Source organism: Branchiostoma belcheri, unplaced genomic scaffold (assembly GCF_001625305.1).
Source record: "Branchiostoma belcheri isolate BF01 breed outbred unplaced genomic scaffold, Haploidv18h27 scaffold13, whole genome shotgun sequence".
NCBI classification, from domain to species: Eukaryota; Metazoa; Chordata; class Leptocardii; order Amphioxiformes; family Branchiostomatidae; genus Branchiostoma; species Branchiostoma belcheri.
This window is the reverse complement of record NW_017802713.1, coordinates 1716201-1731050: the sequence shown is the minus strand read 5'-3', so window position 1 is coordinate 1731050 and position 14850 is coordinate 1716201. Positions and strand designations below refer to the sequence as shown.

Genomic DNA, 14850 nt, shown 5'->3' with positions numbered 1-14850 from the left:
GGACAAACCAATGAAGACTATAGGGGGTACTCTGAGGGATGGAAAGGGACAAACCAATGAAGACTATAGGGGGTACGCTATAAAATCTATGTGTGTAGCCCTCCTTTTCTTGTACAATATTTAGAGTTTCGTCCATCTCATATTATATATATATATCATATCACTAGAGACTGACATTGTCTAATAAAAAAGAAAGGAACAAAAAAAAAAGATAATCCCTACCTACCAACTCTAATTCTAATACGATTGAAACAGGAAACACAACATTTTTTTCATAGGCCCAAACAGTTACCCCTTTGCAAACCTTCCTGGTGCTATCCTCGGCTTTTGAATTTTACCTGCCTCAGTTGTTGCCTTTTAACCCATTGAAGTGGAAAGAGCCTCCCCGTGGAGAGAGCTCTAAGTGAAATATGAAATTCACACAGTGATTGATCTCAACCCTTCACAGAGCCAACAGATGAGGAAAGGTCACAACTAGAGCTGTGTACCTAAACAAATCTTAGGTACAGGTACAGGTACAGGTACACAGGGTTAGGTACAGGTCCAGACCTGAACCTGTACCTGAACAATTCGACCAATTTATATGGTCTTCTGAACTCCTTCAATAACAAAAAAACATAAATAAACTTGATAGTTAAGGTTTATTCTTTGTTTATGGCGAATGCTCAGATAAAATATAGGCAAAACTAAGATGTTTTTGTTTTCATGAACACACTGTCCTTACACAGGCACCCATTGTTAACCAGCTATTTAAACATTTGAGGTCACAAATAGGCATAAAATTAGTGTGAAATTGTTTAGGTACAGTACCGGTACTGAGGGATTAGGTATTTTGGACCTGTACCTAATCAATTTTTCCGGTACAGTATCGGTACTGTGTACCGGTACACAGCTCTAGTCACAACACAAGACCAGACCTTTGAATAGTGTAGTATTGAAGCGAAATATTTTGATGTTGTTCTAAGGGTCCTGGCACTCTATGGCAGGCTTTAGAAACAGCAAATCCAGACATTTCTTGGAAATGGTGGTGTGGATTTTTATGATGTGTGAATAACGTTTTATTCCTCTTTTTTTTTTTGTCTGTACAGATCACAGTGTACCTGGGAAAAAGAGACTTTGTCGACCACCTAACACACGTGGACCCAGTAGGTGGGTATATGCAAGTAGAATACACCCATTTTTCTCATTCTCAAGCATACATGTATGTTTGGATTCGGTCGCCAGTCACCACAAAACAAGGCTCATGGGAGCCACTTAAAATGATTTGGGTTACAGAACAGCCAGTGAGGACAGATGTTTGTTGACCTTAGACTTGAAGAGTTTAAGGTTATACTCATAGAGGAAGCAATCACGAGGTAGCTTATTCCAAAGTGATGTTGTTCTTGGAAAGAAGCTTTCAGCATGGAACTTCCTCCTAAGAGGTGGTGAATGGAGGAAGAAAGGGTGATTTGCTTCGGTGGAAGTGGCAAGACGTGTCCTTGTTTCAAAGTGGGGGCACTAGCAAATGAAGTTCCATGGAGCATTTGCCGTGGAAGTAGCGATAAAATAATGCAAGGCTTGCAACGTTACGCCTATGTGAGAGTGGTTGTAGCTATAGGGTGGCAAACAAGTCACTCCCAACAAGATTATAAACAATTCTGGCTACCTTTTGTACAGTTATGTCACTGAGTAAAGAGATTCTTTTTACACAACCAAGTCTTTTATTCAGCTGACGTTTTGGTGACATGTCTGAATCAGATTGCACTGCAGCACAGGTGTCGCTGCTATAGATGCATTCCCAAACATAGAGTACTACTGCAGTGCAATGTGAACCAGTCAGAATTGCCCTGAGGAAGGTGACAGACGGTCACCAAAACGTCGGCTGAATAAAAAGACATGGTTGTGTAAAAAGAGTCTATTTGCTCAATTCTGGCAGCACCCCATTTTGCCACATACAATCCTGCAACATTAGTTTGTGAGTCAGAAAAATTGACTATTACTAACAAAAGTTTTGAAGACTGTATTCCTTCCTGATTCAAAGACATCTTCATTGATCTTACCAAGGCATTTCTCCTTTGCAAGTCTGGCACTTTTCCATAGCCTGCGAAATTGAGGAATGCCGATTGAAAACTTTTTAACTCAGCAAATTGTTTAAATCTCGGGAAAATCATATTGTCCGTAGCTTTCACCTGGCGCAGCCAAGTTTAGCTGTTTCTGATTGGCAGGAGAATTGGAAAGGATTTCTGCCAGAGAGAGCCCTTTGTCCACGGACTACAAGTAGCTTTTGAGTGTGTTCATGCTTAGCCAACTTGGAAATGGAAGTGATGTGAGGCATGGGTTCACCTCAGATCCACCCAATACTACAACAAAGGCACACAGAGAAGGGATCACAACAGTGACCTTTCTCAAAATTAAGTTTGAAGTCTGGCACCAGTGCACTTAAATTGGACTTGGTGGTGATTTTCAATGTGCTTAGGCTACACCAATTTAATTTGTTGGTTCTCGGATTCGCCTCTTCATTTTTTTCAGATTCTGGTTCTGAATCAACTCAAATATGCTCATATTTTGCCCCCAACAGTTGAGGAAAGTCCTTTTCTTTCCAATTGTTACAATTTTTCCATCTCTCAATGCAGTGGATTGATTAAAAGTTAAAATTCATTGTTTATATATTAACCCATGCAGCCTTTTGTGTTGACTTCATGGCTCCTATCGTACCATTTGGGGCTATAATAGGATGCCTAGGCCTGTTTTTTTCGCCCACCTGCTCCATTATTTTTCAAGAAAAATCTGTTAACCAAGAAATTAAATTGGTGTGGCCTTAGGGGTGGGTGATGCAACGGCAAAAGAGTTTGCACTCTTTAAGGAAATTCTGTCTAACGATGGCTTAGACAGGCTTTCACAAAATGTAAGTAAATACATCAATAAGACTTTCTTTTTCAAATTTCTTACAAGCCCTCCTGTTTAAAGGTCTAACGTTCTTGGCACAGTGGATGACAGTGGGGCTGTTAGAATGTAAAAATAGCCTGCATCTTAATGTAGCCTCCCTATCTGTCTGCCATCTGTGTCCCATGGGACACGTAAAACATGACGGGAATGCCAATATTCGGATGTGAAAGCGTGTCTTAGACTATTCACCAGCGGGGGGTTATCTACAAATGGACTAGGCTGCACGCCAGGGAAAGTGAGGGAAGGGATTTTGGAAGCTCACTCAATGAAATACTGTAGAATATTGATGTTATTTGATTTTGACCTCTACATGAGGACAAATCAATCATTTGTACAGCTGAATTTGTTTGTAGTTTTTGCGTGGGAGCTCAAGTTGAAGCTAGCCCATGCACTGCAACATACATTTTAACATTCAATCTATCAATCTTCTATACCCTTCTATATCTTGGAGTATGTATCCATCATAATGCCACACCAATTTAATTTCTTGGTTAACGGATTTTTCTAGAAAAATAATGTAGCTGGCGGGCGAAAAAAAAAATACAAACAGGCCTAGGCATCCTATTATGGCCCAAAATCGTACGATAGGAGCCATGAAATCAACACACCAGGCTGGTTCAAAATTTTAACAATGAATTTTGAACTTTTAATGATACCACTGCATTGAAAGATGGAATGACTGAAACAACTAGCAAGAAAAGGACTGTTTCTGTACTGTTCAGGGCAAAATATGAGCATTTTGCAGTTGATTCAGAATTTTTTTTTTTTTAGCAAATCAAAAAAAAATGAAGCTGGTGAATCTATTAACCAAGGAATTAAATTGGTGTGGCTTAAAGAAAAGGCTTTGAAGACGATGTACACACGGCATAAATTCAAGAATTTCTGAGGCTCAACCTACTGTACGCCCATGAGAGCATACACTATAGGACTGGCACACAATTCTGTCCTCACGAGACATCGGATCTTCAGGGCTCTCCTGCAACTTGAATTACATTTCGCATCCCAATCTCTTCAGTCCGCCTTTGATCTCCTAGACAGAGATGATTCACCTAAAATAAATAGGACTCGAGATCCAAAGGCCCAAATCGGATTTTCTTTCCTCCTCCTCCTTAAAGTGTTAGAAAATATCAAGAGGGAAGTAACATGGTAACATGAATTACACATTATACTACTTTACTTCGGGGGAGTGCGTTCATGCAATTGGCCTAGCATATAATCATCCAGCCACGCAAAGCTTGGCACCCAAAATTCTGCCAGTTAGAACCAAGGTTATTGCTACATGGATCAAAAAGATACGCATGTATTTTTAGAAGATAAATCAAATTCATTGGTCGAGCTTTGCGTTTGAAGTCCAGAGTCTTCTTGGAATTATTATTGAAGTCACGGTGAGGATGTGCAGTGCATGATAATCGTGCCTTCCGTTGTTGTTGCCTAAGGACTTTCAGTACTGTCATCATCATAATCCATTGGGCTCTGCATCCTCTGAGTGATAGAAACATCCTAAAGTTGCAAGGCTCGAAATTCATTTTTGGGAGTAGGTGCAATTGTGCACCCAACCTAAAAAATTGGGTGCACCATATCAACAGATTATGATAAACGGAAGAAGGAAAGAGATGTGCCCAAAACCACATAGGAGAAATTCAAATAAACTGTAATCTTAACTGTAATCTGATTAAATCCTTTTTAAGTCTCTCTGATTTACCCTATTGTGCTTTTCTATGCTTTACAGATGGCGTTATCCTGGTGGACAAAGAATACCTGAAGGACAGAAAAGGTGATGACATTTACTGTTACAGTATCTTTAAGATTGTAGAAGAATTCAGCCATTCAACTATAAAGTAATAATTATGTTTACCAAAGGAAAACATATGGTTTTTGCTCTGTTTCCTCTTCCTCTTCTTTTCCAAACCAATAAGGTCAATGACCTGAACCAGACATCTGTCACCATGGTAACTAGTGTTGGGTTGCATCATGTTGCAATTTTATAGCAGGAGGGATTTAGATTGAGTCTCCTAACTGACCAAATGTATGAATTTGTTTGAGTAAAATTAACAAAGCAGACCATATGCGAAAGTAAACATTATGCATTTGCTTTGCAAATTACATGTACCTCTCTAGTTTCTTTCTTTCTTTTGTCTCAATTTAACAATTTTGTACAGAAGTTTTAATTTCCCTGTCCTGTTGCAGTGTTTTCACACATTCTAGCAGCATTCCGATATGGGCGTGAGGACCTGGATGTGTTGGGGCTGACGTTTAGAAAGGACCTGTACATCGCCTCCGCCCAGGTCTACCCACCGCAGCCCTCCGAACAGAAGCCTCTAACCAGACTTCAGGAAAGGCTCATCAAAAAACTGGGACAGAATGCCTATCCTTTCTTCTTTGAGGTAAGCACTTGCAGACAAGAAAATATAGAAAAATGCAGCTGTTGAAGTTGCATTAACCATATAGAGGAACATCCGGAAATATTTACCTTTTAACTGTTACTTGCTTCATTTGCCCATATAAGGTCATATGCCCATATAAGGTCATATGCCCATATAAGGTCATATATGACTTTTATTACGCAACAATGTACAAGGTACAAAGTATGGCAGAAATGAGAGAACAAATCTAACAAATCAGTCTACGTAGTACAATACTAGGTGATATGGGATGAAAAGGCGCTTATACAATCATTAAAAGAATTTCTTATGTCCATTTAAGGCCATATGCTCATATAAGGTCATATGCCCATCATCATCATATAAGGTCATACATGTATGTCCATAAAAGGTCATATGCCCATATAAGGTCATATGCCCATATAAGGAATTTGGGTCAGTCATACTGAAGAAGGCTGAATAGATGGCCAGAAGTTAAAGCAAGTACAAATTTCGTTGCTTGGAAGGAAAGTTAACTCTGTGGTAAAATGGAATAACAGAAAAATAAAATGAGTATCCGCAACATTTTGTCTGGTAATAGTGTGTAACTGAAATGTGAAATCAGCAAAAAAAAAAAAACTTACCCCTACCAGTACTGTTGAATGGAATGACCTCTTTTCTTTCACAGATGCCCAAAAATGCACCATCATCGGTCACCCTGCAGCCTGCCCCAGGGGACACTGGGAAGGTATGTGCCAGCACACCTTGAATAGAGCCTGTTAGCCTGTAAGTGTCCATGAATCCTGATAAAGCAATTCGATGGCTTATACATTGATCCCTGGGGAACATAGAAAGGCGCAGGTGGTAGCATTGAAAAATGGGACTGTTATCTGTTATCATGTACATTATTTCAATACTTCAACTTGAATGGATATACCAGTAGATTTATCTTGTCTGTATTGCTATAGAGACATTGGCAAGGATTTTTCTATAGTCTGAAATATACATGTATATATTATATAGCGTGACATATATGCTCTGAGACTTAAAATTTCAAAGACTGCTACAGTAACTGTAACAATTGTTTTCCTACCCTTTGACCAATTGCAGGGATTAAACTCACTTTTTGTAAAGCCTTTAACTTTAAGTTCACACAGCAATTTTTCTGATTATAATTAGAACAACAGGACACTGTTATAAATCCTAGGAGTTATTCCAATTATTATCTGTGTAGTGGCTCTCTTGCAAGCAGTTTTTATGTTTACCGAAGGAAAACATATTGTTTTTACTCAATTTCCTCTTCTCCAAACACTAACCTCTGACCTGGCCAATGACATGATTTGTTGACGTCTGTCACCATGGTGACTGGTGTTGGGTTACATAATGTTGCAAACTTCATGGTCTGCTCTGCTCCTGTCACCATATACTAGTAGTACATGTATGCGAAATTCGTGTTTGAGTAAAAATTAACAGAGCAGACCGTATCCGAAGGTAAACATTATGCATTTGCTTCGCAAATGTTACTTTTCTACTTCCATAAAGGCTTACTCCCCAGGACTTTCTTGGCAGGGGCATTTCCCCCCATGGGTTTTCTCTATCCTATGGTTTACTCCTCTGCCAAATGAGTCCTAAAAACTCTAAAGTAAGTTGTTTGCTCGAACCATGCCATCCCAGGAAACAGTAAGTTTAAATACAAATAAACGTTTATTCAACTCTAACCAGTTAGTTGTAGAATCCACAGTAACTACCCCCAAACCATCATTACAAAATAACATTACTCATTCCATATCACCTCTTATTTCAGAAACAAAAGTTAAATGTACCCTAAACTTTTAAAACATATAACATACTCATCTCATGGTACAGTTAGCTTAAAAGATGACTAACATCCCCTAACCTGCAGTTTAAAAACATGTTCATCACATACAATGATCTTTAGTCAGTAACATTTCATGTTTAAAGTCTTCATTGTACATGTAGATAACATCCCACCACAACAACCAACCTTGTTTAACAGTAGTCTTAAAAATGTAGAAACTTCCCAATATCCCTAAATTGTAAATACAAATTACAATTAACATACATTGTACCATACTAAATGTAGTCCTACAATGTAGAAATCACATTTAATGTCCTTGGATCTTCACTGTTAATATCATAATACCACAGTTAGATTTAGAAAGAGCAAATAACCTCTAACATTCTTACTGATATCATGTTCATCCCATTCCACAGTTACATTATTGTAGTCTCGGAAACAATAACTAAATGTCCCTATTAGTAAGATCATCAGTGTTGGTGTCCTATTCATTTCATACTTATAATTAGTCTATAATCTAAATCTAGTATTGAGAGTCTTAGAAATGATAGTCAAACATCCCAAAAGTTTGGTAGTAGGACCTGGTGTTTTAACAAGTCAATTAATTAATTTAACCCTCAATAATAATAACAAACTAACCCTCCACATCCTAGACAAGTAGTTACTACTTTCAAAGTAGTTTAATTTGAGTTGAAACTCCAACAGTTTCAAGAACTCTTTTGTCAGAGTCTGTCTTTGTCTAAGTTGTTTTCTGTCACCACAGACCATAATGTACAACAGGAAAGTCCATTCACCACATAACTATCATTGCCATGACTCTCAGTGTCCCATTGTTCAGCTGTTGTTGTTTTACCTTCCAGCCATGTGGTGTGGACTACGAACTGAAGGCATTTGTTGCAGACAGCATAGAAGAGAAAGCTCACAAAAGGTAAGGGAATAATGGACTCCTTCATTCTTGTTTTGACATGCGTGTACCTAGAAGAAAAATAGAATTTTTAAACGTCTCCAATTATTTCTTCTACAGAAATAATCAGTGCATTAGTTATAACTATATCTGTATCAGTATAGCCAGTATAACAGCCCTTCAGCATAACACACCAGCATCGCAGTTTGAACAACTTCTTACACCGTATTTCAACTGTATTGATCTTACTGTCTTCTAACTGTGGCTTTCTGGTACCTTTGACCCATTACTGGAGTCATGTGACCCTATTACTAGTATGAGTCATGTGACTGTCCATGAGTCATGTGACTGTCACAACATTGGGTCATTTTTCCTGATGGAGGCTGGAGTGATAACCAAACATGGATAACATGAGTTTCATGAAGTGTTGGGACAAAAGTTGACTTTTCTCTAATATATCTTTGATTTTCAAACCTTCCCTCAGAAATTCTGTACGACTTGCCATCCGTAAAGTGACATACGCCCCCTCGACGCCTGGACCTCAGCCCTTCGCAGAGGCCAGCAGAGAATTCATGATGAGCGCCAACCCTCTACACCTGGAGTGTTCGCTGGATAAAGAGGTTAATTTGTTTTTTCTTAAACATTTAAGACTTTTTTGGGGTTGGACAAGTCTTCAAAAATCCGCATGGTCATTTCCACTTGCCCAAACGTACTTTTCACTTGCCCAAAGTATAAATGACATATTTTGACGCGTTTTTACTTGCAGCAAGGAAATTAACTTTCATTTTTAAAGTAAATTGGTGGTTTGAGATTCGCAATGGATTTTCTGACAAAAGGGCATCAATATGATATCTTAATGGGGAAGACACAAAAAATGCCACATCAAAAAAATTTACTTGCCCAATCGGGTGAGTACAGAGGAATATGCACTTACCCAAACAGTGCTTTTACTTGCCCTGGGAAAGTGGACTTGTCCAACCCTACTTTTTTCTTAACCATTGATATTCCTTTTAAAATTTTAGGAAGCAGTCAGAAGTATTCTTCATTCTAAAAAAAATCCCCCCCCACAGTTTAAGTGGAATAACTTTTGAAATGCCTGTTGTTTTTAGTTGTACTACCATGGGGAGCCCATCAACGTTAACGTGCAGATAACCAACAACTCCAACAAGACAGTCAAGAAAATCAGAATATCAGGTGAGGTTTATTAGTTATTATGTTTTCCTTTGCAATATTGTTTTTGCTCTGTTTATTCTTCCTCTTCTTCTCCAAGCAAATAAGGTCATTGACCTGAACCAGACGTCTGTCACCATGGTAACCAGTGCTGGGTTAAATCATGTTGCAATTTTATAGCAGGAGGGATTTAAACTCCTGTCAACATACACGACATACATTTGTAAATGTGTTTGAGTAACACAGCAGACCATATGTGAAGGTAAACATTATGCATTTGCTTTTCAATTTTTTCTAGTTAGTTATTAGTTCTTAAGCAATTTTTTAGGATTGATAGCTTTGGTATTGTGGTAGAATATCATTGTGTGAAAATTTGCACGTTGGCAATGTTATAATGTGTTTATTCTTGTGTCTTTTGCAGTTCGACAGTTTGCTGACATCTGCCTGTTCTCCACGGCTCAGTACAAGTGTCCAGTTGCCATCCTGGAAACAGAGTAAGTTTAGTGCTATTGTAGGATGCCTAGGCCTGTTGTTATTTTTATTTTTTTGCCCTGTCGCTTCATATTTTTTCTAAAAATATCCAAAAACCAACAGATCAAATAGGCCAGTTTACCTTTCACAAGGGTGACATTTCGAATAGAACATCCATTTTAGAACTGGATTTTGCTTGCATTGTCCCCCTGGCCAGCAGATTTCCTGATGTGTGTACCATTAATTTCTGAAAGTTCCTGACCTGCGCTGGTACAATGAGTCTAAAGCGTATCGATACTTCACTGAAGGATGGCTGTCCCCTGTTTCCTTCCACCCAATCTCACCAGATAGCCGATTGTATTATCTGAGAGCAGAATGCAGACCATCGCAGTGATCTGTCAGGAGGGACACTGCAAGCGAAAGCCATGTTTAACTTCCGGGTTCTAGAATGGCGTTCTATTAAAAATGTCCCCCCTGTGATGTAAGCAGTTCTTAAAATCCCTGAAAATTAGATTGATGTATTGGTGTGGCCTTAGTATGCATGACACTGTTCTTAACTTGTGCCTGTGGTTCTGTGTAGGGACGGTTTTCCTGTAGGGCCCAGCCAGACGTTATCCAAGGTGTACACGGTCTGCCCGCTCCTGAAGAACAACCTGGACAAACGGGGACTGGCGCTGGACGGCAAACTAAAGCACGAGGACACCAACCTGGCCTCATCCACCATGTAAGACTCCTGGACATCTGTAAAATAAAGTGCTGCTCCGAATAAGTTGAAAAGATATGGCTTATCACATGTAACTGTATCAACAACATGTATTTAGAACTAGAAAGGTAACATTTGCAAAGCAAATGCATAATGTTTAACTTCGCATATAATCTGCTCTGTTAATTCTTACTCAAACACATTCATATATATGGTCAGACAGGAGTCTAAATCTCTCCTGCTATAAAATTGCAACATGATGTAATCCAACACCAGTTACTATGGTGATAGATGTCTGGTTCAGGTCATTGACCTTACTGGTTTGGAAATGAAGAGGAAAATTTAATAGAGCAAAAACAACATGTTTTCCTTTGGTAAAAATTTCTTGTATATGCCTGTTTTGAAAATAATTGGAAATACACATGTATCAAGAATGTCACTTGCATCAACCAGACAGTTTTTGTCCCTTGTGCTGAATGGCATTCTCATTAGCCATACCATCCTTAGTGGATGTAAACTTTAACTTAGCTAGCTCAAAGTCATAGTAATATCTACAGCAACAGCCTCTCTCAGTGTTGGACGACATGCATGCAAATTACTGCATTTGCTTCTACCCTACTTAATTGTATCTGTATCCCCGGTGCTGAATGACAATTTGATTACAACATTCATTTTAAAGATCACTCACATATCTGTACCTGTCCCTGGTGCTGAATGACATTCTCATTACTGCCTTCATTTTTTAGAAAATATGAGAGTGGTTGTATCTGTCCCTGGTGCTGAATAGCATTCAGAATTCTGCATTCCTATCATGTGGAATCAATCACATACGTGCATGTAACCAAGGTGCTGAGTGACAGTTTAATTACAGCATTCATTTTGAGAGAACATTCCTGTGATCATATCTGTCCCATGTGCCAAAAGACATTCACGTCAGCACATTTATGTATACAGATGCACTAAAGAACAACCACATAGCTTCATTAGTGCCTGGGTTTGAATGACATTCTAACTTATTGAATCTAAGACCACACCAATTTAATTTCTTGGTTAACCGATTTGCACGCTTCATTTTTTTCTGATTTGCAAATAAAAATAAAAATTCAGAATCAACAGCAAAATGCTCATATTTTTCCCTGAACAGTTGAAAACAGTCCTCTTCATCCTAGTTGTTACAGTTATTCCATCTTTCAATGCAATGGTATCATTAAAAGTTCAAAATTCATTGTTTAAATTTTGAACCAGGCTGGTGTGTTGACTTCATGGCTCCTATTGTATCATTTTGGGCCATAATAGGAAACCTAGGCCTGTTTTTTTTTCTCCCGCCCGCTCCATTGTTTTCCTTCAAAAATCCGTTAACCAAGAAATAAAATTGGTGTGGCCTAATCACTGTATTCATCTCTGAAGAGCCCTTGAAGAGATATATCTCTCTCTTATGCTGAATGATGCTCAAATTACCGGGTACTCTATTATTTGTTAGTCAATAGGAAAAGATAGCTTCATTAGTCCATGGTTTTGAATGCCACTCTGATTGCGGTACACTAAACTGCACCCATTCTCATGAACATGCACATTGCTTTATCTGTCACTTATACTGATTGGCATCCAAATCACTCAGTGTACTGTAGATTGTGAAATGTTTTCAGTAGTTTCGTGTTCACTTTTTGTTGTAACCTCTTTAAACACATCCCACTGCACACATATACATGAAGGTTCTTTCTGGCATTGGCATTGCATTATATGGTTGTTTCAACAACAAATGTGTCCATAATATTACCAGGGTCCATAATATCGCCACCTTGAGAAACAGTGTGCTTAAAGATATTTTTACTGCAACATACCCTAGGTATGTACATTTGATGTGTGAAGGAATGCATACCAAAAGTATGTTACAGTAAAAATATCTTTAAGCACACTGTTTCTCAAGGTGGCGATATTATGGACCCTGGTGATATTAGGGACACAGATGTTACATGTAAAACACTGTAAATGTACCATAGAATCTGCCATCGACCATAGAATCCCCCCGCAAGCTTTAATCAATCTACAGTATGTGCTCATCACTGCTGATGAACCTTTGCATTGCTTTACCTGTCCCTGGTGCTGATTGGCATTCAGATCAATACTGTACATTTGTGTACATCAGCACGTCGGCAGAACGTACTGTACCAATTGCGCTAAATTCGTAATGCATTGTACATAGCACTTTGGCAGAACTTCTCATATGAGGTCGTATTCGCACATATAAGGTTAACATCCCATCTGTAGTGTCCAAATGACGGAAAAATATCCTTATGATGCAACAGGCATAGTTCTAATGCAATGGTGACCAAAAGTCCAACAGAAAAATGCGAAAAATCAGGGTTTTGCCCAGGCACAGTACAATGTACATTCTGCCGACATGCTGTGTACATCCATCTTCAAAGAACTCTTGTATATCTGTATCTACCCCTGGAACTGAACAGTCTGTACTAAAACCCCCTACAGAAGGAAATTATCACACTACACTTAGATCTGCAGTACTAGAAATACTTTCTGATTTCTGCATTGTTCAATATTCCATTTAGAGTTACAGTGTCTGTATACTCTTAGCTTGGCAAAAATGCAAACTGTTGATATGTTTAAAGTTAAAACTTTTATTAGATCCAACACTAAGAAGTTTTCTCACCTAGAGCTTCGACCAGTCACTCTGGTCTTCCTCAGTAGATTGACCCAGTGAAGCTTGTCACGTGGCTTCTTTGAAGTGTGACGTCAACACTGGGTCAAAGGTAGACGATGTCGACCCCCATCACGGTTGAGTGAAGGGTGATGGGCCCTGATGTAAATATCCTCTTTCACCCCTCTCAGGAAATAGTCTTGTTCTGTGTCCAATATTCTTACAGTGTCCAGTGAAACAAAAGTCCAGGTGTTTATATTTTATCTGCAATGTTTGGAATTTTTTGGCAGCTTGCAAGTGAGTCTGTTGAACCCTACTCTGGTACAGGACATCATTCACACACCCTGTGCTAATACTTAGCCTCCTTCGCAGTCTTGTTGGGCGTCGGCATTATTTTTTCTCTGAGCGACGCGAGTAATATGTGGCCGCGAGGGATGATTTGCTGCCGAGGGAGTTTCTGGCACGGAGAGAAGGTTGGAGCGCGAAACCTTCTCTCCGTGGCAAAAACTCCCTCGGCAGCAAATCGTCCCTCGCCGCCGCATATTACTCACGTCGCTCAGAGAAAAAATAACGCCGACGCCTAACAAGACTGCAAAGGAGGCTAGCTACTACTATGCAACTTACATCCGTCCATTTTTTTTATTTCAGCATGACAAAGGACACAACCAGAGAGAATCTTGGGATAGTTGTGCAGTACAAGGTTAAAATCAGGCTGATCGTGGCCTATGGAGGGTAAGCTAAGACTATCCCGGAATCATCATCATATGTATTTCATGTAGCAAACTTTTGGACCACTACAATGTATATGTCTTCTTTTTTCTTGAGACATTCATATACAAATTTACAGAAGACTAAAGACATTATATGTAAGAACAGATGTACATATTTTTGTAACTATTTTAATAAACAAACTAAGGTTTTGTGTAAATTGCTGTACAGTGGACACTCGACAATAAAGGAAATGGGCTTTGTTTTCTATGCTATTCATATCACAACATACAACAAAGTGTGCTGGTGAGTTGAGATTGACAATTTTTTTGTTTCATGTATGACAGAGACCTGTCTGTTGAGCTGCCCTTCACTCTGAGCCACCCCAAACCTGAGACCCCACCTCCCAGCCCTAAACCTGACAGGGCACAAGGTTAGTAACAACACTTACTCTACACTCCATTAGTATCTTTGTCAAGAAGGCCATTTTTTGGTGTGTTGATGCATGCATGTAGCTTTGTGCACTACCAAAAATGATTTTTCTTATTTTCTTAATTCATGGACCAATTTTCTTGCACGAAGAAATTTCAAGAAAAATTAAGAATGAATAAGAAAAGAGCAAGAGATCGTTCAAAGGTTCTTTTCTTGTAAATTTTCACTACAAGAAACATTTCTTATTTTTCTTAAATGAGTGTTTAGAGTGTTCTAAAAAAGTAAGCTAAACAATCTTGTTTTTCTTGTCTGAAGAATAAACTTTCTTGCGATGGTTGAGAAAATACAAGTATTTTTCCTTTCCCTTTCTTGTTTTTCTGATGTGTGTGTTTATGGAAACAAGAAATTGTTTGGGATCTTTGTGGTACCAGTATTTGGTGTATATGTTGAATCATGAGTTTGTTTAGTCTTTAGGCCATGTTTGACAGACTCACTGTTATTTGTTCTGACAAATTGCATTGTATGGATACAAAACTGATTTGATTTTGTTTTTCTTAACAGAAGCACCAGTGGACACAAACCTCATTAATCTGGAAACCAGGTAAGAAGATATCCTATTTATCTATACTATTTGTTTAGCTTTAAAGGTTGATATCTATAGGATGTAGTCCATTTATTATGAACAGAGTTTCATGCAAAAGA

The 14850-nt window shown here is 38.6% G+C and overlaps 1 protein-coding gene across 5 annotated transcripts in view; it reads left to right on the top strand.

Moving 5' to 3' along the window:
• Window positions 1–14850, top strand: part of LOC109463944 (beta-arrestin-1-like) — a 94949-nt gene that overhangs the window by 73595 nt on the left and 6504 nt on the right. For 3 of the 5 annotated variants that reach the window (XM_019760848.1, XM_019760849.1, XM_019760851.1), the window contains 13 exons: window positions 1089–1149; window positions 4655–4699; window positions 5113–5309; window positions 5974–6033; window positions 6960–6965; window positions 7965–8032; window positions 8493–8628; window positions 9118–9202; window positions 9600–9672; window positions 10230–10373; window positions 13657–13740; window positions 14064–14149; window positions 14710–14749. In XM_019760848.1, the coding sequence (XP_019616407.1) occupies window positions 1089–1149; window positions 4655–4699; window positions 5113–5309; window positions 5974–6033; window positions 6960–6965; window positions 7965–8032; window positions 8493–8628; window positions 9118–9202; window positions 9600–9672; window positions 10230–10373; window positions 13657–13740; window positions 14064–14149; window positions 14710–14749 (1085 nt within the window). Of the gene's footprint in view, window positions 1–1088; window positions 1150–4654; window positions 4700–5112; window positions 5310–5973; window positions 6034–6959; window positions 6966–7964; window positions 8033–8492; window positions 8629–9117; window positions 9203–9599; window positions 9673–10229; window positions 10374–13656; window positions 13741–14063; window positions 14155–14709; window positions 14750–14850 lie in introns of those variants that run through there. The other 2 variants (XM_019760850.1, XM_019760852.1) reach the window with 2 other exon arrangements.